Consider the following 26,533-nt stretch of genomic DNA (forward strand, 5'->3'; position numbering starts at 1 on the left):
GTTAGACTGGAGGGGGCAACTGAAAAAGAGATCTAAAAAAAATAACTAAAATTCAGTTATAGATGTATTCTTTTGAATGAATAAATGATAAAAGAAAATTCACTTCACCCTCACTCAAGTAAGTTTAATTACAATAATAAAAATAAAAACATTGGTCAGCCCTACTCTGACATCATGAGTGCTTTATAAATGAACACGGTTATCAGTGAACAGAAAAGAAGATGGAGAGCACGAATTCTCCTCCCATGATGCAACACTAATAGACTCAGGGACTCAATCATTCCTCATTCTATTAGACTTTAAAACTCTTCGTTTGGGGGCAGGAGTGGAGCGAAAAGATGATTCTATTCCCTGTTAATCTTGTTATTTTTCTTTGATCTTTAGATTAGGATAGTGGAATTAAAAATAAGTGCAAGGTGACACATGAATGTTTTATGAATCTATCGTCTATGTTGCTGTGCGCTGGAAAAACAATTTTGCAAAAGAGATCTCCAGAGGGATCAATAAAGTCTATATCTATCTAAATAAAATCATACATTATCTAAACGAACATGTAATCGCCAGGTTTATTTGAATTGATGATCAACGATTAAAAAAAAACATGAAATATAGTGAGTATTTTCTCTTCCATACGCAAAAATGAGCTTCGTTATTCCGATTCTTTTAAAGAAGTAAAGGCTGCGAACACATTCTCAGAAGACAGATCCATTTTAAAAGGTGCTAGGGGATGAAAAAAAAACTACAAAAAACATGATGCCCGCCGCTCTGCGAGTGGATGCTGCTTCATCCTTTAATTTCAATAACAAGCCATCAGAACTCATTTCCCACTGAAGTGGCCGCAGTCCCAGTGGCAATTAAAAGCATGCTGGGACATGCCACGGCTGTGTCTAACTCCGCTGCGAGAAAACAAAAGCAGCGGCGGCGGCGGTAATGACGCCTGCAGTCGAGAGGTAAATCTCCGGCATCCTCGGTGGAAACCATCGCTTTGATTTCTCCCTCGTTTACATGTTTCCCTCTGAACCCGAGTGGAGAATATCAAGCTCGGAGACAGCGAGAAAGAGCATCTCTGACAGCTTAACCATTTTTCTATAAGCAGACGAGACACGGAAGGTGGGCGTTTTACAAAATAAGGATTCCGTGCTCAAAAGCACAAGTGGCAGTTCGGTGAATTATAATATCAGGCTTATTAAAGCTTGTGTGGGGAGAGAATCTTGTATTGGTTTGACAAAATCACACGACACAGTGTCTCAACTGCATAATCTACTAACTTCCTTGAATAATCCCTGATGTTATTAAAGCCAGGAACAGACTGTGGTACCATCAGCAAATACTGCAGTGAAAAACTGCATTAAAGGAACATGTTTTGTGGCAAGTTTAGTAATAATGAATAGACCACGATATTGGTAATATGTGCGATATTCGTGTCTTGAATTGCGATGGTTTGAATAAGGAAAAAAGGTTGCGATATACGCGTCGCCATAGCAACCGAGCCGACGCACAGAGACGTGAACGACAACGAGACATAGAAGTATAAACAACTTTACAGAACCTGACACCGATTGGTCAAAGTGCGGATTCAAGAAATGCTTGATTGACAGATTGATTTATCGATGAAAAATTATAATTTATCGCACATGTTTTTGATATGCATTTCGTGCCAATATCGCGATGTTGATATTTTTTGCGATATATCGTGCAGCTCTACCACATGTCAAATCAAGCGATTATTGTTGACTTTTTTCCTCACAAAAGCCAGTTTTTAATACAAGAAACTTTAAATAAAATCGGAAGGGAATTTGAGGTATTAGGACAATCACAGATACATTGATTGAATCTTCTAGATCTTAAAAAGATATTCACAGTTTGCTAAAAGTACATGTTTTTCAGCCGGCAACCTCGACTAGAAAAAGTTTTGTGTCCCTTTTTGTTATTGACTTCAGTGGATTAAACCCCCGTCATTTTCTCTAATTACTTTAAGTGAAATGGTTGGTAAAGTAAAGCGGTTTTTAAAACATTAGAATTTCAATAGCAATAAGAAAACTGAAGCTACGAGCCACAAACATTCAAATAAATGTTGGGACCTGGATAATAAAAACAGACTAAAATCGGTTTCTTTTCCAATTTATCCGCATCATGTTTTCATCGGAAATAACTAAAGTAGTTCTGTGGAATTTACAAAATAAAATACATGTCAAATTGATTTCAATTCAAAATATTACTTCATAAACGGCGCAAACAAATCCTTCGGTGCCGACGATGTAGTTTCATTTATTCTCGAAATTTCATGAAAAAAAGGTTAATCCAGCCATTTTTTGGAACTCCAAGTCAGCTGTTTTAATTGACAGCTGATTGAATCAATGACAATTTAAACTTAATGGGCGGGATTTATCACCAAGGAAGCGGCCAATGGTTTCTAACTGGTAGAAGTTCCGTCCAATCCACTGGACCTTCAGTAACATCGCTTCCGTGAGCATCTTGTGTCAATAAAGTTTTAAATCTACATGGATTCACAGACTTAACTTTGATGGGAGTCCAGTTAACTATATGATAGCCACCATTTCCTGAACTTGCTAATAAGTAAGTAAGTCATTTTTAATTATAAAGCGCTTTTCCAGTACAGGGTCACAAAGGGCTTAAACAATCAAAACAATATTCAATAAAGTATATACTTTAAAGGTCAAGATAAAACTGATAACACAACAGGAGTTCCAGAAAATCAAGGAAAAGCCTGAACAAATAAAAACATCTTAAAATGTTTCTTGAAACATACAGTACAAACAGTATAGAAAAAAAGTCTTAGTATATGAAATACAAAAAGGGCCCAGAGTTGATACAACACGACAATAGAGAACTGAACTTGCTAAAGTATCACTTCTAAACAAAAAAGCAGTTTTTGTTTCCCCAAAGAGGAGGAGGAGGATTAGTCAAACGTTCTTTGTTGTGATTTTCAATATCAGACGTCTTGATATAAACACCACACTGGGCTCGGTGTCCTTGATGCCGCTCGACTGCTGAATACACATCAAGCTACTTTACAGCCACAGAGGGTCAATTAGTATTACATTATCTAACGTTGACCTTGTAAGTTTAGGAAAGTTTCCCTTTTTTATTTGGTATAAATCTGATGATTATATGGATTGTTTGGCGTTTTGTTTGCTGCTCATTATGTTAAATTGTGCTGCAAATTATAATAAACGCATCATTATGACTGATTTACCACCTAAAGTACTCACTCTGGAAAAAGATTGATGTGATGTCGCTGTCACTGAACTGCAGAGAGAACGGTGAGAGAAAAATGTTTTTCTTTACGCTTAAAGGTTAGTTATAGTTGAGCGACGGTTACTCATTCTCAACATTTTCACGTTGCTCTGTTGAAACCCGGAGGCTCAAATCTGGACCCAGTCGGATGGTTGAGCTTGAGATCCAAGTAGAAAAATGTTTATTTTGACCTATGATGATATCAGTGTTAAAGATAAAAAATGTAGAAAATAGATCATCTATGACAGCAAAGGACAAAAGGAATATAATGTGAATTTTTGCTACAGAGATAAATCAAGCCTCCAAACGAAAAGACAATGTCACAATGGATTCGTACATCCTGTGACATGTTTAGTAAATATAATATAAAATATATGTTAGAGCTTAACAATATACCGTATCTCCATCAAGATATTCTGTACAGACACCAACCAAAAAAAATTCCATGTTGTGCAATAATTATTAGTCATTGATTAAAAATTCATTAAAAACTCGAGATAACATTGTAAAAAAAACAACTATATCGCTCATCCATGTAAACTGAAAAGTCACAAATTGTCAATTTGTATTCGCTTTTTCAGCACTTTCTAAATCCTCATGCAATACGTTTTCATTTTTTTTAAAATTCTTACTTAATGCAAGTCATACCATATCCATAATCGCGATATCTCATAGAAATATCAAGATATGAAATGTTGTCCACATTGTTCAGCCGTAATACATGTCTTTAACACGGTTTTAAATCATTTTTTTAAATTCATCGTCTACTTAGATCCATAATTTGATCTCCGAATTATTTATTTGTATCATCTTCCGAATTTGGTCGTCTTCAAACGATCAAACGTTCTTGTTAATTTTAGCGGTTTAACCTGGACTTTGATGTGGTTTACGAGCGTTCCAGGTTCTTCGATTACCATCGAAATCAAACAGGAATTTCTGAACTTTCATCAGATTTGCACAAATTAAATCAAAAGTTCATATCTCCGTACGGATTTACTCAATATTACTCATCATTTCTTCCTCGTGCACACGAGAGGAGGAGGAGAGAGAGCCCTGAATTATGCCTTAACATCGAGGTACATCGGAACCCGCGTGATTCATCTCAGCAGGTGATTTATTAATCTTCCATCCAATTTCCCAGGACATGTCATCTAATAATACAAAAGAGCAAAAAAAAAAAAATGAATACATTCTGAAAATTATACGCACACATTTGGCTGTAATTGCAAGGGAGGGGAGTGACCGAAAAAGTCTCCCCGTCACTTTTTTCCCCCTCGAACCGCCGTGTCCGAATCAATGGATTGAAAAGCCGTGTGATTCTGTGTCATGGATGGAGAGCGACTGCTGCTGCAAAACATTGATCTCAGAAGCCATTCTTGAGCTACTCTTCGCCAGCCTATCGAATAAAAAAAAAGCAGTGGCTCTCGCCCCAGCCCGGGCGCTCAATGACAAGGCATAAATGAATGTGTGAACACTTTTTTTGCGTCGCGTCACGTCGTTGTTTAATCCTTCCTCGCGCTTCCCGTCAATCATAACTTAATCCCCGAACGTTTGCGAAGCTCGTCTGCGTCGATACCTTTTGACCCCGACGTCCGTCTTACGCTGCGGAATCTGGAGGTTTTTTCGCGGTCGACCTTCCGTCGTGTTTATCTGAATAAACAACGTCTGGGTTGCATTTCGTTAGCATGGTTTTCTTTGATCGACGGAGTCTGTGCTCAACTGAACCTTTTTGACCTTTAAGCTAATATAGTCTGACACAGATGGGCCCCAGAGCCAGACATCAGGTCCTTTAAAAAATGACTTTTGTATTCCTGTGTACAAGACGTGTCATCGTTGACATCTAAAGCTACAAATAAATGAATAAATAAATGTTGTCACAGCTTTAATTTGAGTTTATAATCCATGCGTTTGTGTCTTATGTCTTGTTTGTTTTCATGTCTTAACAAGAAGGAGCTGTCTCACCTGCAGTTAATACAAAACTCACTAGCCTGCTCTAGTAGAAGAACTCACATTTCCCCCGATCTGTAAATCTCTTTATTGGCTTCCAGTTTCTTTCAGGATCAACTTTAACATTTTGCTTCTTACATTTAGAACTATTCATGGTCAGCTTTGTGACCCTGGTATGGAAAAAAGGCTCTACAAATATAAATTACTCTCATATGGGTTTAACTGTATAATATATATATATATATATAACTATAACTGGAAGTATCAATATCTCAAAAGTACTTATCCTATTGAATTTTTAATTTGTCATTTTTTTAATCTAGTAAAGTCGTTTTTTGTTTCAACATAACAAAATGTTACTTTTGAAATCTTGATATCTACATTGTTTAATGTACTAGTAATACCGTCAAAGTGAAGATTATAACAGGTGTTTCAAACTCAATCATAGAAAGGGTCAAAATCTTTAAGCACTACCAAACAGTCTCTAATAGTCCTTTTTCTTCAACCTTAGTTTTACCATTATTGGAAGCCACTGTATAATTCCTGACATCCATAACCTATGTTTTGCTAGTATATATTACACGTATATATCACTATGAATATAAAAGTCTACTTGGATTTTCAGCAAACCACCCGTAGGTCCTCGTAAAATGTGTCACTCTAGCTCGGGGTCACAAACCTTTTTGTAACTGTAAGCTACTCCAAAGGTACCTAGAGGCCAGAAGGGCTACCATCAGTTGGTAACACACCACTGAAAGAACTTAATATATACAATTATGAATGATAAATGATATTCCTCCAATAAACTAATGTTTTTTTGTTTTGTTTTTTAAAGGCACATGGGCTACTCCTACTACTAACCTGTTTTTTCACATTTTAAATGAATTAAAATACTCTTTATTATGATTGTGAGACTCAGAAAATAATAAATGGGTATTTTTCTAATACATTGTTGTATTAAAATCTCATGTAAATAAATGCATTTATTATTTATTCATAGGTCTAAATATAATACTTTCTTTCCCCAATTATATTTCTTCATGACATTTTTTTGCCGACTTTGATACATTCAATATACAACCGATAAGCTCTCGCTTGACTCATTATCCGCCTGATATCTTGGTGGAAACATCCATCGCTTGATTCAACGAAACGTCCTCCGTCTTTCACCTTCACTTTCTTTCTTAACCCTGAATCTGTGGTCGGGGGGGGGGGGAGTGTTGTGATGGGTCACTATGAGGAGGTCACCCAGGAGGTCGCCATTAGTCATGAGAACATTAACACCGATCACGTTGAGGGGGCACCTGCCAAGCCCGGCCCCCTTTTTTTTTTTTTTGACAAGAGCACAGCATATTTAACAGCTGCATAAGCAGCAGAGTGTGGAGAGGAAACCAGGACATAAGAGAGGGATTGCTAAACAAGAGTAGGAGAGAGAGAGAGAGGGAGAAGGGGGACATTTTCAAAAGGTCTTAAATCAAACAGATTAACATTGCATGCATTTGTACCCCCATCAGGCTTAAGAATGTCGCTCCTAAAATACTTGTATTTTCACTCTTAATGCCACCATGTTTCTTCTCCAACAAGCTTCTACTATATATGTATATATATCGTCCACGGATAGACTTACACGGGAACTGGGTACACCGAGATCTCATTTATCAAACGGAAAAAATGTGCAACACAAAACCAAAGAAAGCTTCTTCAAGTGAACTGGACTTGCAACAAAAAAAAGGACACTTTTCTGTCCATCTTTCTGTTCTCTGTGTTTTTTTATGGCACAATCTTGCAGTAAAGAATAGTGAACACTCACTTCAGATTGCTAGAGTGTGTAGGTTAAAAATGGAAAGAACAGGATGTTGCTTCTACAACTGAAGACGCTTCCTGTACGATCGCTTGTCACCCGATACGTCGTTCTCAACCCTCAAATTGAAAGTAAGGGGTACCACAGGTGATGTGTCGGATATGATGTCAGGTACTACGATTGCTGAGGAAGGCTTTACCATAAATGAAACTTTTGTCCTACTCAAACCCAAATATTCTCACTTTTCACTGTTTGTTTTCTAAAGTTAAACTAGGTGTATTTCACCATCTTGTTTTAGGCGATAATGTGTTAAAGGCCTCACTTGTAATCAATAGACTCGAACAACCATTCATACTTATTACTATAATGTATTTATAAATATCCAAGATATAAGGTCTTAACACTAGGGATGTGTATTGGCAAGAATCTGGCGATACGATACATGTGTAGCGATACGATATATTGTGATACATTACAGTATCTGGGGGGGAAAAATGTTGCAATATATCGTTATATTGATATTTTTTTATACACCCCTACTTAACACCAGGGTTCCTACAGCTTCAAGGAAAGTACAACTCTATACTTTTTTAAATACCATATGAAATAAAAATTCAATACCAACTCGACAATCAAGGAAAATTGAAAAATATACTGTATATTTTCAAATCACCCCAACAATTATTGATGCAAGCTTGATTTCTAAAAGAGCACAAAATACACCGTTGCTTCGTACATGTTGCGTAGTACAGCTTTCAGTCATGAAGAAAATCGTGACTGAATTTACCCACGTTACCCAAAGCAAACACCTTTTTGGAAACTTATTTCATAAATCACACTAAAGTAAAACTGCTGTTTGATAGTTCTGCTATTGTGAATAAATACATTAATGTTATCAAACATTTTTGAGATTTATAACCAACAAAAAAGCTCCTTATTATGCATTTATTTTTACTTAAAATTAGATTCAAGACATTTTAATTGCCTATTCATTTCAATTTAGATTCAGAAATGCAATTTATTTTTAAGAAATTGTGAGTATATAAGAGAACTCTCAACACACTCAATGAAACCTTGAAACAATATATACATTTCCTTATGATTTTCTCGCACTTAAATGCAATTAAACAGTACAGTTATGACAGAAGTGAGAGATTAAATCAAGTATGTCAATGGTTAATATACGTTTTTTTAAGTTCTGTATTTCCAAGGTCCAGTTCCGGCTGATAAATCAAAAACTAAACCTTATAACCACGACATCTCTTCAGCCTTTCACGTGCAAGTACGTCTTTTTTGTCTCAACGAGGGCACGTTTGACAAAAGCCCTGGAATATGCCACACAGTACCATCTGCACATGTTGAATAATATAATTACCGATAGAATTTCTCAAGACTAGTAATCACGGGCCTCTCAGAGCAAAAGATAATGCTCTCCGAAGAAGAGTCGCTGGCGTTAATCAGCCGTTGTTTCATGGCTAATTGTGACAAGTCTCACATTCAATGCAGCCCATAGATATTTCATGAATGCCGTTCCAAACGCGATTCAACAGCCGTCGGGTACAGGAAGAAACGCCATTCAGCCAAAGAAATCAAATACATTTCGAAAAAAAAAGGAATGTCATCAGCTCATCCAACAAAAGAACAAAAAAAAAAAAAAGCAACTGGTGAATGCTGCAGTGGGTTTATCTGAGGCACATTTTCTGGATGACGAGGGACCGAATGCAAATATGAGTATAACCCAATAAAAAGCAGTGAACAGTGACAAATATATAAAAGAAAAAAAGAAAAAGGATTGGGAGGAAAAAACAAAATAATCTCATTCAGACTGAAAATTCCGTTGAAGTCTAATATATCCAGCTTTAATTGCTCGGTGAAACAGCAAAGACAAGGTGCGAACAATAGACTGTATTTCTCTATTATAAAAAAAAAAAAAAAAAGAAAAGGAAAAACGCATTACAAACAGACATCAGCCGCCGCTTCCTTCTCCTCCGCTGTGCCAGCGCAGAAAATTAGCAAAAGGTACCGACATGTGACACAATCATTTTCTTTTGAGCAGAGTTGGTGACCAATTTATTCTTACCTTAGGCTGGGCGCGACGAGGAAAGGCAACCTTAGGATCAATCTGTTGAAGAGGAGAAAAAAAACAACAGTTAATAGAAGGAATAAAAGTTTGTGTTTGGATATTCAATTGACAATAAAAAAGGTTCAGAAAACATTAAGCTGACCATCAATTTCTACAGACTTTCAACCGCACATATGAAGGTCAATGGCAATTATAATTCTTCAAGGGGCCACATTCAATTCTGTGAATGTTGTTAGGGGCCGTCAAGCAAAAAGAAAGACCAGAAAATCCCTCCAAAAAAAAGGACATTCGTCATTAGGCAGTGACATTTATAAGCTGCGATTTTATTCTTGTATATACAAGTTTTTTTCAAAGCATTTCTTCAACTAACTTAAAAAAAAAATGTTTTGAGGGATTAATATAAACTTGAGAAATGACACAAAAAAGGAGGGAAAAAGTAAATAAGTGTGAAAATGTAAATGAATAATAAATACAAAATACATTTGATAATGCATCAGAACCATTTATACATGATCATACTTTGACATTACAACGACCGCATAAATACAGTCAAAAGGCCCAGGCAAACCAATGATAAAAGCATTAAAGTCGACTTAATATACGGTTTTATTTTCTGCCGAGTGAGTGTATCATGGCGGTCGCAATGAAGGATTCACTCGAGGATTTTTTTTTTTTTTTTTACAGTCCCAGCTCTGACTAACGCCTGCAAAGAATGTTTTATTATGATGCTTTTCGAAGAAGTTGGCCAAAAATCTTACCGACCTCATTACTTTTTTTTTCTCTTTTTTTTGTGGGTGGCGACATTCAATTGACGACGCTTTGTGACACTTTCTAGGCACTAAACCCGCCCGACTCGCCAAAAGGACTTTACAAAACAACGTACAGTACAGTTTGATGAGGATCGCTGAGGAAGATTCCAAAAAAATATAGATGCTGCCAAATGATTTGACTGCTCTGCCAGGATCCGTGGTGGGAAAAAGGGGGGAGAGAGAGAGAGAGACAGAGAGAGAGAAAGAGAGAGAAAAAAAGGGAATAATTAAATAACTTTGTGAAGGCCAGCCACACCATCGCTCTGCTGGTCATAGTCATCGCTTCTGGTTTAGGCTGTGATCGCTGATTGAATATGACAGGGAGAAAATGAGAGTCTGAGGCTCGTGACGCCTCCAGATATTAGCAAATAGCGAGAAGGATGCATCCGATCGGCCCCGAATCTCCATCTTTGGCTTGTTAAGTCATTAGCTACGTTTTTTTTTCCCTGGTTCGGTCCAGGGTAGGTTGTGGTCGGGATCGTTACAAACGGACGTTATGATCGAAGTGGGATGTGGGGACGGATGGGTCATGCATATTTTCAGGAAAAACAGAGGAAAATTACCTCAAATATTATTAAATTAACTATATGTTAGTCATATCCTGCTATACTGGACTATTTTAGTAAGAAAGTAAGTAAGAAAAGTATATTTGTAGAGCGCTTTTCCAGACCAGGGTCACAAAGGGCTTGAACAATCAAAACAAAACTCACTAAAATATATACTTAAAAGGTCAAGATAACACAGAGAAAAACACAAATACAAATGTCTTGAGATGTTTCTTGAAGGAGTCAGTAGATCCATCAAACACAGAGGGAGAAGAAGATCTTTCCAAAGCTTAGGGGGAAACAACCTAGAAGGATTTCTCTCCTCTGGTCCTGAACCGTGTACTAGGAACCATCAGTAGATTCTGATCCACAGACCTCAGAGCCCGAGCTGGGGTGTAAGTCTGGATCAGATCACTGATGTAAGGAGGAGTCTGACCATGAATAGATCTGAAAGTAAGAACCAGAATTTTAAAGTTGATCCTGAAAGAAACTGGCAGCCAGTAAAGAGATTTAAGGATCGGGGGAAATGTAAGTTCTTCTACTAGAGCGGGTCAGAATTCTCGCTGCAGACTTTTGTATCAACTGCAGGCGAGACAGATCCTTCTTGTTATGACATGAAAACAAACTGTCTTCTCGTCTGGACTATTGCAACAAAGGCATGAACAAGATTATTCATGGCCTACATATTCCATTCAGAGTTGATTGTACACAAATTCCAGACCATATTTCAGGTACTGTCAAAAAATGAATTGGAAGTTAAAAAAAAAAAGGTCATGATTTGATCGCAATATCGTCAACAGGCAAAAAAGCACATTTTAATAACGATTTTAATTTGAATAATTATGAGGCGAGGGCTCATTGAATTTTCCTCCCTGGAAAACAGAGAGTTCATCAATATCAAGAAGCGGAGGAAAACTAAATCTGTAATAAAAACCTCATTAGAGTCCACAGTTCCAGAGGTTCAGGCTTGTTGATGTAATATCTAGTGAAGGAATATTTTTGACCGGCTCATGTAGGACAAGTAATACTGTGACACACACCGTCTAATGGAAATGGATTCCAGGATAGTATAGATTTTATCTTATTTATTATTTTAATATCCATTATTTGAAGTGAGTTTCTGAATGACGAAATCATTTACCATCATAGTGGAAAATGTCTTTTTAGTATTTCTTTATTGTGAAATACTAGCATATAAATGGGGTGTTCTATTAGGAAATAAACTTTCTTCATAATTGTATTCATATTTGTCTTGTTGAAACGAGTTTTACTTGAAATAAATTCCATTTAAATAACAGCCATCACAAAACGATCACCTTAGGTGTTTAAAAAAACTAAACAAATATGGATTTCAATAGTAGGTTTTTAAAATAAAATACACAAGAGTATGGTAACAGTTTTGAAAATGGTAGTATGTAGAAAAGTATGCCTAAGAAAATAAAAAATTGACTCATTGGTATTTAAAATACAGATTAAATAGATAATTATTTGGGAATATTAGTATTTCCTTGTATTCTTTATGTATTGTAACCAAGTTATTCATCAACAAAGTTACAGAAAGAATAATGTGGTTTCATGCAAGTTGTATATTTTCTTTTTTATTTAGATTTCTGATGTATTTACGAGAGTCTGGTTACACTGGAAGTTCCTTCTCACTATACTTGTCATAAATATAGCGACACCTCCCTCAGTGGTTAAATCATAATAAGCAATAACACGAGGTAGAAAACACTGTAGATAAAGGAAGTACAGATGGATTTTCCCGCTGATAACTTAAACGCATCTTTCTGGGGCATATTTCATGAGAAGTTGCCGGAGATTTGCATTATTGGATTCCTCTTGTGCGGTTGTAAAAATAACTGATTCAGAACAGATGCATGTACAAGAGCAAAATGCATGCCGTCCTGCTGAGGAGAGAACAATGAAAAGGGAAAGAGGGGAAACATGGGAACACAAATGGAGAAAAGACACCATCTGCACAGATCAATTAAGCCAATGAGAGCAACTGTGTTTTAATGCGCTTGAAAAGGGAAACCATGATGCGCCGTGTCATCGAGTCGTCTCCGTCAGTCTCACTTATTACCATTATCGTTCCAAATCGGGTCAGAATGAGAAATGAATTCAATAACACCTGGCTGTGGCAACCTCTTGCTTGTAATGAATTTCATTTAAAGATTTGTTTTAGCACTTAGCTGGAGGCATAGCCAATTTAAACTCAATTATTCCATGGGCTGGCTTGAGCAAAGACGACACGTTATGCTTGGGAAAACTAAATCTATTATTGTCGAGCACATTGTACCGATGAACCAATATCAGTCAACATTTCAATTTGAGATAGATTATATATATATATATATATATATATGTATATATATATATATATATATATATCTCACATGCCTTTCCAAATTTCCATGTTTGCTAGTGTGACCGAAGTTTTTTCCAAAAAATACTTTTTCAATACTTTACATTCAGAAAATCAAATATTTCTTTAAACTAGGTTTGTCAAAAGTGTCTAAACTCAATAAAGTATTGATACTAAAATGTATTGTACAGATACAATACTCAAAAAGTACCGAAAACACAAACTATATTTAGCAATACCTCAGACAGAGTTGAGGTTTTAACCGTTTTCTTTTCATTCAAAATATTTAAGTCGTGGTTATGGAAAAAAAATAACATTTTAACAGAAAAAATGTTTATTTTAAATATGGGGGCTACTTTTTATATCCTTGTGGTATGAAATATGTCATCAAGTATCAAGTATATTTTCCCGGCGTGTCTGTATCGAGTAGACAATGTTAGAATCTTGACAACATTATTTTAAACTTGAAAAAATATAAGATAAAATATAAGCGAAGTAAAGCAAACGTATTTTAATAATCCTACCAGACATAACAAGTGTCTGAAACACTTTTCTGTTAAAAATTTCGGCTGCAATTGTGCAACCTTTTTACAACAGAAGGTATTTTCTCTGGGTTCAACTCTGATTCACCACCAAGGTAAACAAGTCCTCAAGTGTATTGTTGCTTCCTACTTAGATATATATCAAAGATATATATACTGTATATGCCACCTCCAATAAAAAAAACATATTATCTCACAATATAGACAATATCAGAAATGAATACTTTGACCATCTCAATAGGACGACTACATTAATAACATTTGAGTGCTTTTTTAATTGTTTTTGCCTAAAATAGTATATTTATTCCAAGCCTTAGATGTTCACCATTGCAAACGGTGAAAGTATTCAACGTGTAAAAAGGTAGGGAAAGCGAGGAAAAGATGTATATGAGAATAAGGAGGGCAACTAAAAATACTGTTTACATTCAACTAGTTTAGGGCATCTACTAGTCACCATCTCATACAATTACTCCAACTATAGAGTGATTTATTAAACACATTAAGTGGTTATACAAGTCAGCATTTTTTGCAAAGGTTATTTTCCTACTGTATGGGCGACTAGTGATTTGGAAAGACAGTCTACTTATGAACAAATTATCGGTCTTTTATTTGGATTCATCGGGCAGGAGAAGGAATTCAACAGAGAAATATCTCTCTATATATATATATTTAAAAGAAGCATATGCTAATGCAGTAATGTCAGTGCCAGGCATCCAAATTAGGCAACGAGGACTTACAAACCAATCCTTCAGAGAAATGCAGTAGCGGCACCTTTTTAGGTCACAACTTATGATGAATGACTCCTTTGAGAAATTCCCGAATCAAGGGCAGGGAAGAGGTGGCAATTGTTCCCCTTTTCTGTTGAGGTATTTTCGCAGGTACTCTGATTTTTAACTGCAGTTCAAAAAGGTGCTTTTGTCCTCGCGGCAAAAGAGATGAAAAATTTGCATTCCCCCCCCACTTTCTGCGCTGGAATGCCGCACAGGCGGCCACGGATTCACTCGATACTTCTGGTCTAAAACTAACACTTAAGATACATGATGATATGGAATAACGTATCAGTGAGGTCGGTCGTCAAGCACTCGAGCTTCGTAACAATCTGTACGGACACTGCCAGTACTTTCCCTGTCCAGAAGAGATTTTTCTTAATGCATTATCATGAAACAAACTACAGAATAATGGCCCGAGCTGTTGGACTGTATTATAAAGCTGTTAAAAGACAATTAAAAATGCATCATAACCTTGTAAACCATTACAAAAGTAGCCCATCCTGAACTGAAGCTGGATAAATGTCGCGTTAAAATATGATTTAACGCGGAGGCGACGCTGGTCCACGACGTGAGAACTCGATGTTGACTAACTTTATGGTTACAGGACAAAAAAAAAATGTTCATCCCTTGTTTGAGCTTCGGTGTCTGAATAAACAGCAAGACTCATCCTTCCTCCCATAAGGTTTTTCAACATTTTTACAACATTGTAAAAACTCCAAACAAGCTGCTGCTTCTGCATCAAACATTGGAACGTTTTTTTCCCTAAAACAAGATCATTGAAAAAATGAAAAATACGCCCGTAACCAGTGAATAATGGAATTATATTGTCTCGTGAAAAGGCGGCGTCTTCTCGTGGCACGCTCGCTAAAGCAGGCATGATGATGATAGGCTGACAGATTTAGCAGATTATCAAAGCGCAAGCTAATTTATCCTTAGGAAGAAAAGTGTCTGTCTGCAGTGGATGAAAGTTGAAGCAGATTTTCATGCACAACTATTCATAAAACGTATTAATCCTGAGGATTTGAAACCGGTATGTTTTCGGCAAAACTACTCCATGATTAAACGGCTCCTTTCTTAACAACAAATGAAAGAGTTCAACCGCGTCACTCACTGTGTTTCCCATACATTAATCATACTTAACGAAAATTACGGTGGAATATTTGCGTCGAAAAGCCTTATTGGTGCGAGGAAATCTTGAATAAAAATCAGACTTCACGTGGTTTACTAAATAAAATGAATGCTTAAACCATTTACATCGACTAAAATCAGATGAGAAATAGTTTAATTTAGTTTAATAACACATCAAAAGGTGCTTTCAATAACGTGGGAATGTTAATGCTTAGCTTAACAGATGAGGAGGAATAAAATTGATATAAAACAAACCGTAACAAATGAAATTCATCTAAATAAACAAATAAAGCATCACTCAAACTCATGGCCTAGGGGCCAAATCTGGGACGCCAAGTCATTTTACGTGGTCCACTAGATGGTTTGGCTCAAATCAATCTAGATAAATGTGCAAAATTCATCCTGTTACCTTCGAATGTAAGTTCAGCTCAAAAAATATAGATTATGAACGTCAACACTTAGTCCCCTAAAAGGATGTTGAAGGAAATATAACTTGTTTTTGTGAAGATTGAGAAACTTTAAGATAATTAAGATATACAAAACTATTAAAAATGAAAAATCAATATCACAATCAGACTTCCTGGTAAATTTGTCAGTCCCTAACCCTAACCCTAACCGGACATTAAAAGGATTTTAGCCACTGATCTATAGTGTACGCCAATAATATAATTTTAAAATATGTATTTTTGGGTTGTAAGCCATTTCTTTTTGGATTAGGATACAAAAATAAAAAAGCAATTTAAGGCACCGTCCACCACCAACCATCTTCTCTACATCACCCATAGTTTTCAAAATGTACATTGGAAACACCACCACAACAAATTGCTGACCAATATGTAATTTAATTAGATTTTTAGTTTTTATTTTTGATTGGTACTAAAAGTACCAAATGTTTAATAAATTGACAAAACAAAAAAGGGGGGGGGGGTGGTCGTAAACATGTACCCATTCTGTAAAAATATCTTAAATCAATAGCCTACATGATTCTGCCGAAAACATTAAATATGACAAATTGAGATACCACAGCAGTTAAGTGGGACGGTGGACCCCCTCATCCAGCTGTAGCTCTATCGCTAGGTTATCATCCCGAAGCAGTAAAAAGTGCTTTATTAATCTTCCTCCAGGAAATGCACTTATCGTGGACAAATCTCAAGCAGCACGTTAAGACTAAACAGCACAGGGATATTTACAAAAAAAAACCTGACTTGGAGCCACAATGAAAGCCCTGCTCGGAATTTGAATGCGCTGCACCTTTTCGGCATTATGTTTTATTGGCCGCCAGATTAGCTGCTGAAATGAGGGGAAGCAGCACTATTAAGCAGCTTAACACCTGGCATTTACCGTTTGTTAATTGTTTTCCTACCGTGGACGCGTGAAGGTCACCCGCTCGGTAAATTTCAATAAGGGTCTGTTGAAATAAACTTGACTGGGATTCTACTATATTTATGTGTAACTTCAGCCGACGGGGGAATTTTTCTTTTTGTGAGGAAATCCTCAGCCCCAAGTGTGGCCGAGAATAACCGATATTGCAGCTTCTGTTGGAAAAAAAGAAGAAAAAAAAAGCACTGTGCTATGGAGGGAATTAGCGTCGTACGAAAAAAGAAGAAAAAAACACTTTCAGTTTTCACAACGGTACGTTTTATCTTTCCGAGTCAGACACCTTCTCCTGGATCTAAATTTTTAGCGAAATCCATTTTCTTTCAAAGCAACTCCAAGAAGCATTTGTGTTTTTACAAGTTGGAAATCATCGGTGCCAGATGTTCTGACCGCAGGCTCGATTCCACATGTAGCGAAAAGAAAAAACTTGATCTACGTCTAGCATCTGCTAAAAAAGCCATTTCATAATATATCTATTCACGGTCAAACATCACGTGCAAGCGTGGCTCTGGTTACTAAACCAAAAACTGATGATAAAACTATCAGCTTAGATTTGAAAAAAAAAAAGAATTGATCCATAGAACTTTTTTTTTTATTTGAAAAAATAGAAAAAAGGATGCTATGCTCGCCATTCATCAAAAATAAAAGCCAATTTCACAGCAGACTGTCTCACAAAATGATTATATTTTCAGATTTTCAGTCGCAACAAGTTTAGAAATGATGACATAAAAGTGTTGTAACCCTGAAAACTTTTTTCTGGGTTTATATAAACACAATACAACTCGACACAGAAAGCAAACTAGAAACGAAAAAATATGAAAACACTTTATGTCTAAGTCATGGACCCAAAAAAAAAAAAAAGGGATTTACCAAACTATCTTTTACTACATGTATGAATCTGATTGGAATATTATCTGTTCTTTTTTTAAGACTCAATCGAGCTTAATTATCTTCATTAAACGTTACAATCAAAACCCCATCCTTTGAGTTTTACCCTTATCGGCAGACCTGGTATAATTGGTCATATCTGTTCCTTATCTAGTACATAAGCCTCTTTATAGGTCAGACTTTTACCATGAACATCCATCTGTTTGATCCAACTATACTGCAGCCCACATAAAATGACTCCGCTGGCCAGATTTGGCCCCTGAGCCTAGTGTTTTTGCTCTATACTTTTCTATCTACACTTGGATGTAATCCAACATTAGCACATGGAAATTGTGCCTCAAGAACAGTTATGTTTTGGCTACCATTGTTACTGCGTCACATTTTAACAAGAAGGAAATGTCTCGCCTGCAGTTGACACAGAACTCTGCAGCCAGAATTCTGACCTGCTCCAGTAGAAGAACTCACATTTCTCCGATCCTTAAATCTCTTCACTGGCTGCCAGTTTCTTTCAGGATTAATTTTTAAATTCTGGTTCTTACTTTCAGATCTATTCATGGTCAGGCTCCTCCTTACATCAGTGATCTGATCAAGCCTTACACCCCAGCTCGGGCTCTGAGGTCTGTGGATCAGAATCTGCTGATGGTTTCTGAACACACTTCCGGACCAGAGGAGAGAAATCCTTCCAGACTGTTGCTCCATAGCTTTGGAACGATCTTCCTCTCCCTCTGCGCTTGATGGATCTACTGACTTCCTCAAGAAACATCTTAAGACATTTTTATTCATGCAGGCTTTTCCTTTATTCTCTGAGACTCCTGTGTTTGTCTCAGTATTATCTTGACCTTTAAAGTATATATTTTATTGGGTATTGTTTTGATTGTTTAAGCGTTTTGTGACCCTAATGTGGAAAAGGGCTTTACAAATATAAATGACTTACTTACTTACATTTTGGGGGGGTTAAGTACAAGAGCATCTTCACCAACAAAAAAAGTATATAGACTTGTTTAATCGTTTTCTGGACAAATCCCAATGTCAAGGCTTCAATAGAAGAAGGGACATTACAGACGAGCAACATGGAGCTATTTGGATTAAGGCTGCAAGATATATCGGAAAAATATCGATATCGCGATATCGGCACGTGCGATATGCATATCAAAAACATGTGTGATAATTTATATATTTTTTAATTGTATAAACAAGCATTTCTTAAATGCGCACTTTGACCAATCAGTGTCACGTTCTGTAAAGTTATCAATTTGTACTTCTATGTCTCGTTGTCGTTTACGTCTGTCTGTGAGCTGTGCGGCGCAACTTGCTAGGCTCGGTTGCTATGGCGACGCGTCTCAGTATATACAGGGAAGTAAGACTAACTTATGAGCGCTACTCAAATGCTAGTGATCCTGTCACTCTTTTCTTTCAACCTCCTTTGCTAAAGCAACATATTGTAAGTACTTTATTTATTTCGTCTCAGTTGTATTCTTTTAAAAGATTGTGGAAATTCCAAACAATTGTAAACCTGTCTTTGGCGTTTGCACATAAGCTAAGTTGTTAGCGTCAGGTTTTTATTGATTATAAACTGTTATGTGTGCGTGTACAAGGAGGTTGGGATTTTTTATTGATTTGGTGATATTGCGACCCGCCGGCGGCTCCTCTCTGATGTCGCTCAGTTTCGCGGGAAACCGTTGCAAGTCCCGCAAAAACTTCATCATGTCGGCACCGAAACACGGAAATAAACAAAAGGGAAATATCGCTTCGTTTTCCTTCTCCAAACCCCCAGACCTCCGCGTGCAAGAAACAACGTTTTTTAAGGTGAAAATGATATCGCATTAATATAAATTTCGCACATATTTCCAATATCGTGCCGCCCTAATTTGGATTAAAATGTACGTCTATAACTCCAAAAAGGCAAATATTAACCTTAAAATAATCTCAACTCTCAGTCGACATGAGGGTGAGTAAAAAAATGTGTGATATTTGAGGTGAACCATTATTTTAACTAGCGGGAGGTCGGGACGAAGAACAAAAAGTGGGCACCTTCAGATCATCACTAGAGCTACGATTATGTTACATTATTGTAAATGAGAAGAGGAGGAAGATGAAGAGAAGAAAAAACACCCCACCCCCTATCATCTTTTATCTTTCCTGGCTTTTACCATAGGGATCTCCGACTGTGGGAGAGCAAGAGCATATATCTGCAGTTCATATCCGACATAAGGGGGGGTTTTCATGTATTAACGTGGCTGTAGGTTAAACTTGCATCCCCTTGAAAAATATATATATATATATATATCCCCTCAGCCTAGTCCACAGGTGTCTGACAGCGATGGAGCCGCCGAGGCAACAAAAAAATAAATAAAAAAAATAACACATGAACGACTTGTATCCATTCCGTCACTCACTCCCAGAGGAATAACACATCAAAAAGGCAGTTTGTTATGCTCCTCAAATCAATAATGAGAAAACGTTGGCGATGTCAGACTCAAACAAATGAGCTGCTCCCCTTCTTTTTTGGCTCTCCAAGAATTATGGGACATCAATGCCGGTGTGATCTAGATTCAGTAGTATTCCTGCAGATATTACATTACTGCCGGGAGAAACGATGTTCCGCGTGTAGCGACGGGGGAACGGAAGCGGCGCGAGCTAATAACGCCTTCAGCCATGATTAACTGCACAAGACGGAGCACCTGCTCGATGCAACACCAAGTCGGGAGTTTAGCTTGTTCGTTTGACTTTTCTTTTTTTTTCCCTCCCAATTTAATCTGATGAAGACGGTTCCCCGATTTATTCGCTGCCGCGGATGCTTTTTGCTCTTCGTTACGAGTCGTTTCCCCAAATGCACACACAAAAAAAAAAAAGAAACTAAAGCATCATGACGTAGGATATTATCGCGCGGATGTTAGCATTTTTACGACAATTAAAGCCCGTATTGATCAATCCGAGACAACAAAAACACAGATATTTAATCCTTCCATGTGAAAAAATGTGTTTCCTTTAAAAGTGCAAACAAGTTCACGACTTGAGAAAAAACAACAGATCAGTTGAGAAAATTCCCATAGTGAAATCATTATTTACAGCTAAATATAGACATGTAAATCTGCACTTCCCTGATGCATGAAACTTTCATGAACTCAAGATTTATGAATAGGGCTGTACATTGTTTTTTTTAATTCATGCAACATTCTGATGCTAAAATATGCATAGTATGTGTAATAATATAATCAGGGCTGTGTGATTAGCATCAGGATTCTTCTTCATTGATGCTGTAATCGTGAGTATTATTAGGTAAAGAAATCTGTATTTTTATGCTAAAACAACAAAAATATTTTAACATAATGTGACACAGCTCAGTAGATAAAGTGGTTGTCTTGTGGTTCAATCACAGCCAGGGATTAGATGGTGTCGTTGTGTCCTTGAGCAAGACATTAACCCTGATGTTGATCTGGCGCGCCGCGTCGCAGCCTACTCCTATCAGTGTGTATTGTGAGCTTTTGGGGGGGAAAGTGTATAAATGCAAAATGTGAATAGCTTAAAATTCAAAGTGCAGAACTTTGAATCACATCAAAATGAAAAAATGTATTATAATAATTAACATAACAAGCAACTATCAAAAAGTACAACTTCCTTTCTGTATAGTATTCAGAACCAAGTGTAGTGGTCTAGAGCAAGGGAGGTTAAGAAATATCGGTATGGCTGAAAAGCGCTCCACAAATATTACTTACTTACTTATTTACAATATTCTTTTCCACAATACAGTATCAATATTCGACAGTACTGTAAAAAAAATGTATTTATGGCATGCAAATCATATGTTAATAAGTGTTCTTTAATGCGAATATTCACACCGTGTTCATTTTTTGGCAGCGGTGACTGAGGACAAGAGGATACAGTTGAACCAAAATAGCTTTTAAAGCTGGTGTTTTGACATATTTTGGTTTTAAAAACAAATCAAAGCAGTTACGACTTCATCGAGAGTCGGTAAATTCTGCAACACCAGAGGAAAGTATTCAGGCGATACTACAAATACATCTTAGGTCCTACAGTATCGCAATACATCCTATCGTTTTCCCCTCTATCGTGTAATGTATCCTATCGCCAGATTCTTGCCGATGCACACCCTAGAAGAAACTATAGGGCTGAAGCGACTACCTAGGAAGAGAAATCTTGCCATTCCTCAGTCGGGACATGCTGGAGAAGAAGCCAGGCAAAGAGCATCCTGGTATTTCCTGATGAATCCATTACAGACACAGCAGTGGAAATTGAATGAATGAACAGACTGGTAAGCTCCCGCATATTACTTTCAGCTCTACGATCTCCATTTCCTCCCCTCCGCCACCACCACCTGGCTTCCAAAGCATCTTCAGTAACAACCGTTATGAGTTTCATTTTAATAACAAAGCATAGTGGAAAACGGTAAATATGGTCTGAATTACCAGCATGTGTGTTTTTTGAAGCCCAGGCTGTGCCGCTCCATATGTCTCGCACACATTCATCTTCGCGTTTTCATAACCAGCCATAAAGAACAAGAAAAAATAAGACGAGGGGAGGAAATCGAAGTGGCGCTATATATTCAACCAGTCTCCTATTTTGGGTGACTGAAGTATTTCCAATGATAATCCAAAGTGAAACCCCTTTTCTGCAGTGAGAACGCAATCAGAGTGAGAAATGCCTTCTTTTTTTTACGCGGCGAATTAATCCGTGGACCCAATTATATCAGTAAGACAAAATGAGAAAGGCCGAACAAGAAAAATGTAAATGAGGTATGATTTCCACTTCCCTACAAATAGTCTCGACATGACTCAACCCTGGTGCACGGTGGCAGCACCTGCGGCCACTCACCGACACACCTTTTCCCAAGGTTATGGGGGACGACAAAGCGGCCCCGGGTTTGAGGGGTCCTTTCAAGTCGGGGTGGGGGGGAATCAAAACCGAAAACATCTGCATTCACGAGTATTTAATTTCCCCCCTGATGAACTCTGTAAGCAGCACGATGGGGTGGAAGCGTCAGATATAGAAGGCGATGTGACTAATGGCGGCGGCGGTGGCGGCGCTGGTGGTATATCGGCTGCGATTGGAACGCTCGGCGCTAAAATATCAAAGCGTGAGTCATCTCATTATGGCGAAAAACAGGCGTCCTAATCAGGCATCTTTACCGTACGTGAAAGAAGAAGACGGGCTGAGAAGACAAAGCGAATAATTACAATCAACAGTCTCGAGTCTAATTATCGAGTCATCACTTCATATAGTCCACGATTAAAATGCCTGTTTTACTGGAGGATGATGCTTTTGTAAACCAGTTAGAAAAATATGTCCCTATATCCAGGTTCCAGCTGCGCTTCTTCTTCTTCCCTCTTTCTCATTTCCTGATGACGCTCTCGTGCCGAAGCGAGACGTGTCTGAAATATCTGTCGGTTCTTAGTATAAAAAAAATCAAGATCATAAAATAAGTATGTGGCAGATAAACATTGAAGTGTTTTTAACATTTAAAAAAATAAAACAAATAGCCTCAAGTTATTTGCTGTTTAGACATGAACAGATGTGAATCGTGAGCACATAAAAAAAAAGATTATTGGGCTTAAAAAAGTGAGATATTGAGGATCATCTGGTCGCTTTTAAACAAAACCCTTCATGGATATTTATCGTTTACATTGATGTTAATCATACTGCTTTATAAATAAGGTGATAAACATTATTGATTTTATTTACTGTTTTTTGTTTTTATTAATGACATATTTACTAATTGTATACTGTAGATGGTGATGTATAAGGCAAATTAAACTATAAAAAAGGGAAGTTGCCTCACACAGAAATAATATTTGTATTTGATTTTTATCTAAAGTATATTGAAATAAAGCTTTTAAGTTTATTAACCATGCAAATGAAAATTATATATATTTTTAAACTGATAGATAAACAACCAGTAAACCAGATGTAGATAATACAAATAATTCTATACTATAATCTTAAACTAATTACTTGTATTTACATATGTCGTGGTCCATAATCGCATGATGATATTCATTATACACATTAAAAGCCTAGTATTGAATTTACTTTCAAATAAAGAGACTCAACAATATTTTGTAATTTTAAAATAATAATTAAAAATGTAAAAAATTTAACATTTTATACTAATGATAAAAGGATAAAAGGACAGACATAAAAGATAGTATGAATGCTTCATTTGAAATCCTAATATTAATGTTGAAAAAATACATTTTAATAAATAATAAAATCATAAAATTATAGTCAATAACACTACACTTAAACTGTATAAAAAAATGTATATTATATATTGTTTACTTATGTGTATTTGGTACAAACATGGCTTAATTTGGGTCTGAAATAACAAATAAAAGTGGTTTAAATTAAAAAATGAAGGAATATCCGTGGAAAACTGAACAAAGATGAGAACTTTAGCAATTGTCGGCACATATGTTGCAGCACGAGAATATTTCTTCAAATCAAATCAATCGCCAGCTTTGAATCCTTCACTGTAAAATTGTTCATATTAAATCATACATTGTATTTAAAGAAAGCAGGTTATTATCATCGAAGAATACGGTGAGATATTGACATTTTGTTATTGTCAAAAATGTAAATAAAAAAATCCCTCAGATTCAATTGCCGAGCTATTCGGTGAAACCGTTTGACAGATTTGAAGCAGTCAAGATGGATTTTAAAAAAGAAAGTATGAAGACTGAAGACCACGTCCTACAGAGAGTAACGTGAACATGAGGATCTCACGACCGTACAACGCCACCTACAGCACATTGTTGTGAGGGATAGATTTGCTATATTTCCTTCAGAAAAACCAGTCGCCGTTAGCCCTAGTAGCAGGTACTTTTCCCCATTATATTCCTTAAAAACTACATGTCAGGAATCCAACCATCCAACCTTGCGGAGAGATTCTCAGCGAGAACCTCTCGGGCTAATCCATCTCAACACACAAAAGTGATCGCAATTTTGGACGTAGGAAAGTTTTTTTCCAGCGTCAGGTGTGACACGACACTGTGGCATCTGCCAGGTCAAACAGTAGCAAGGGAGAAAGATAAAGAGAGAGGGAGGGAGAGAGAAGAAGAAGAAGAGAGAAAAAAGGGGGCGTGACTGACCCATTCAGCCTGAGAAGTGAAAGTCAACACATCATATTTACCCCGGAGCTGAGTTTTTATAAATATATATATATATAGCACTTTTTTACCCACGACCTTGTTGTTGCTAATTCGAGATGCGACAAAAAATAAATAAATAAATAAAGAAGCAGCACTCACCGTCTTTGAGTCTAACTCGTGGTGTTGTTGAGCTAAGACTTTATCTACGCTGGCGGCGTCTGTAAACGTAACAAACCCAAATCCTCTGCAAGAAAAAAAAACACAAAAAAAAAGGGTTAGACATGAACCAAAAAAAAGGTGACTTTGCACAGGTGAGAAGAATCTTCATCTCACACATTAGTGAAAGTGAAAGTGAAGCAGCTGATCTTTATTTGGCTCCAACACTGACACCAACATTGCTGGTGCAGTCACTAAAGTCAATGTCAATTTTTTTTTTTTTTTTTTTGCACTGGGGGTCGCAGCAGCGTTTAGGGGGGGCTTATCTGTGGAGCCGCGTGCACGCGCACGCACGCCACCGCACACAACCATCGGAAAACAAGCTGGAGGTAGAATCGCACACACGTAACGTGGACGATAAGGTGGGATAGAGATAGAGAGAGGGATAGAGAAAGAGAGAGAGGAGGAGAGGAGGAGAAAAAAAGTGGTTTATTTACCTTGAGCGTTTCGTCGTGGGGTCCCGCATCACCATACATTCTCGTATTTCTCCGAATTTACTAAAATAGTCTCTAAGGCTGTCTGTGGAGGGAGAGAAGAGAGGGATGGAGGTTTATTTTTTTTATGTTAGTGCGATGGGGAAATAAAAGAAGAAGAAGAAGAAGAAAACGCCGCGGAATGTCAGTGTATAGGTTTGGAAAAAGATGTGATGCGCATAGGGGTCGAATAGAGGACTTGACGGATATATAAGGCTACACGAGTGAGACATCCCACTCAGTGACGGTGCCGCTCGGTACACAGAAACGAGAGCTGCTGCTGCTGCTGCTGCTCCGCCACGGCGACGGAACCGAACATTTGTTTTTTTTATTTTTAAAAAGAAAAGACAGGAAGAAATGAAAAAAGGAGGGGGAGGCGGTTAAAAAAAAAAAAAAAAAAAGAAGAAGAAGAAGAAGGAGTCTCACCTGGTGATGTTTGCCAGCTGAGGCCACCGATAAACATTTTACTGTAAGAAGGAAACAGAACAGAAGTGAGTCCAGATGTCAGTTCGGCCATTTTGACGACTAACTACTTTTCTTTTAAAAAATAAAATAAAAGCGACCTTAAAAGGGGAAAAAAAAAAAATAATGTGACTTCTATGTCACATTAAATGAGAATTAAATCGCCAGAGGAGAGAGGAGAAAAAATCGGAAGGAAAAAAAACGAGTGACTCGGAGGCGAACACGGATCCAAAGTCTCCTCTCGCTCCCCTCTCTCTCTCGGAGGAAGAAGAAGAAGAAGAAACACCTCAAGGTTTAAATTTAGAATAAAAAAAAGAACCTGTCTTACCCCGGGTCATGTTGTGAGTCGCTTAGGCTTCCGGAGGTGGCTTGACTCCCGTCTCCGTCCATGTTCTATTATCCAGAAAAAAACTAATCGTGCGGGACTTACAGTGCGAGTGACGGACAGATACAGCAGATATGCAAAGACCCCTCGCGCGCTGAGAATATTCCTGAGCCGGGAATGAAAGCGTCACACGTGGGATCGGCTCAGCCCCCTTTGCTCTCTCCCCCCTACCCCTCCCCTCTCCTCCTCTCTCTCTCTCTCTCTCCCTCTCTCTCCTCCCCCTTTTCCGCCGCTACCTTGTCCCGGAGGGGGGCGGGGCCTGTGGCTGTCACCTAAACCAATCCGATTGACGTCAGAGCGAGGCGACGCTTTGAAAGTAGGCCGAACATTTGTCCTTTAATTAAAGCAGGCGAAGGCTAGAGAGGTGACGGTGGCTTA

The 26,533-nt window shown here is 37.4% G+C and overlaps 1 protein-coding gene across 10 annotated transcripts in view; it reads right to left on the reverse strand.

The window, feature by feature from the left end:
- msi2b (musashi RNA-binding protein 2b) overlaps nucleotides 1-26,331 on the reverse strand; it is a 392,013-nt gene extending 365,682 nt beyond the window's left edge. For 5 of the 10 annotated variants that reach the window (XM_087806757.1, XM_087806758.1, XM_087806753.1 and 2 more), the window contains exons 1-5: nucleotides 26,099-26,329; nucleotides 25,735-25,775; nucleotides 25,273-25,354; nucleotides 24,779-24,863; nucleotides 9,087-9,128 (exon numbers count right to left, since the gene is read on the reverse strand). In XM_087806757.1, coding sequence (XP_087662883.1) covers nucleotides 9,087-9,128; nucleotides 24,779-24,863; nucleotides 25,273-25,354; nucleotides 25,735-25,775; nucleotides 26,099-26,160 — 312 coding nt within the window. In that variant the 5' untranslated portion in view covers nucleotides 26,161-26,329. Of the gene's footprint in view, nucleotides 1-9,086; nucleotides 9,129-24,778; nucleotides 24,864-25,272; nucleotides 25,355-25,734; nucleotides 25,776-26,098 lie in introns of all 10 variants that reach the window. The other 5 variants (XM_087806755.1, XM_087806751.1, XM_087806761.1 and 2 more) reach the window with 3 other exon arrangements.
- Between the last annotated feature and the right edge of the window lie 202 nt (nucleotides 26,332-26,533).

This window comes from Callionymus lyra, chromosome 14 (genome assembly GCF_982586985.1).
Source record: "Callionymus lyra chromosome 14, fCalLyr1.hap1.1, whole genome shotgun sequence".
NCBI lineage: Eukaryota > Metazoa > Chordata > Actinopteri > Syngnathiformes > Callionymidae > Callionymus > Callionymus lyra.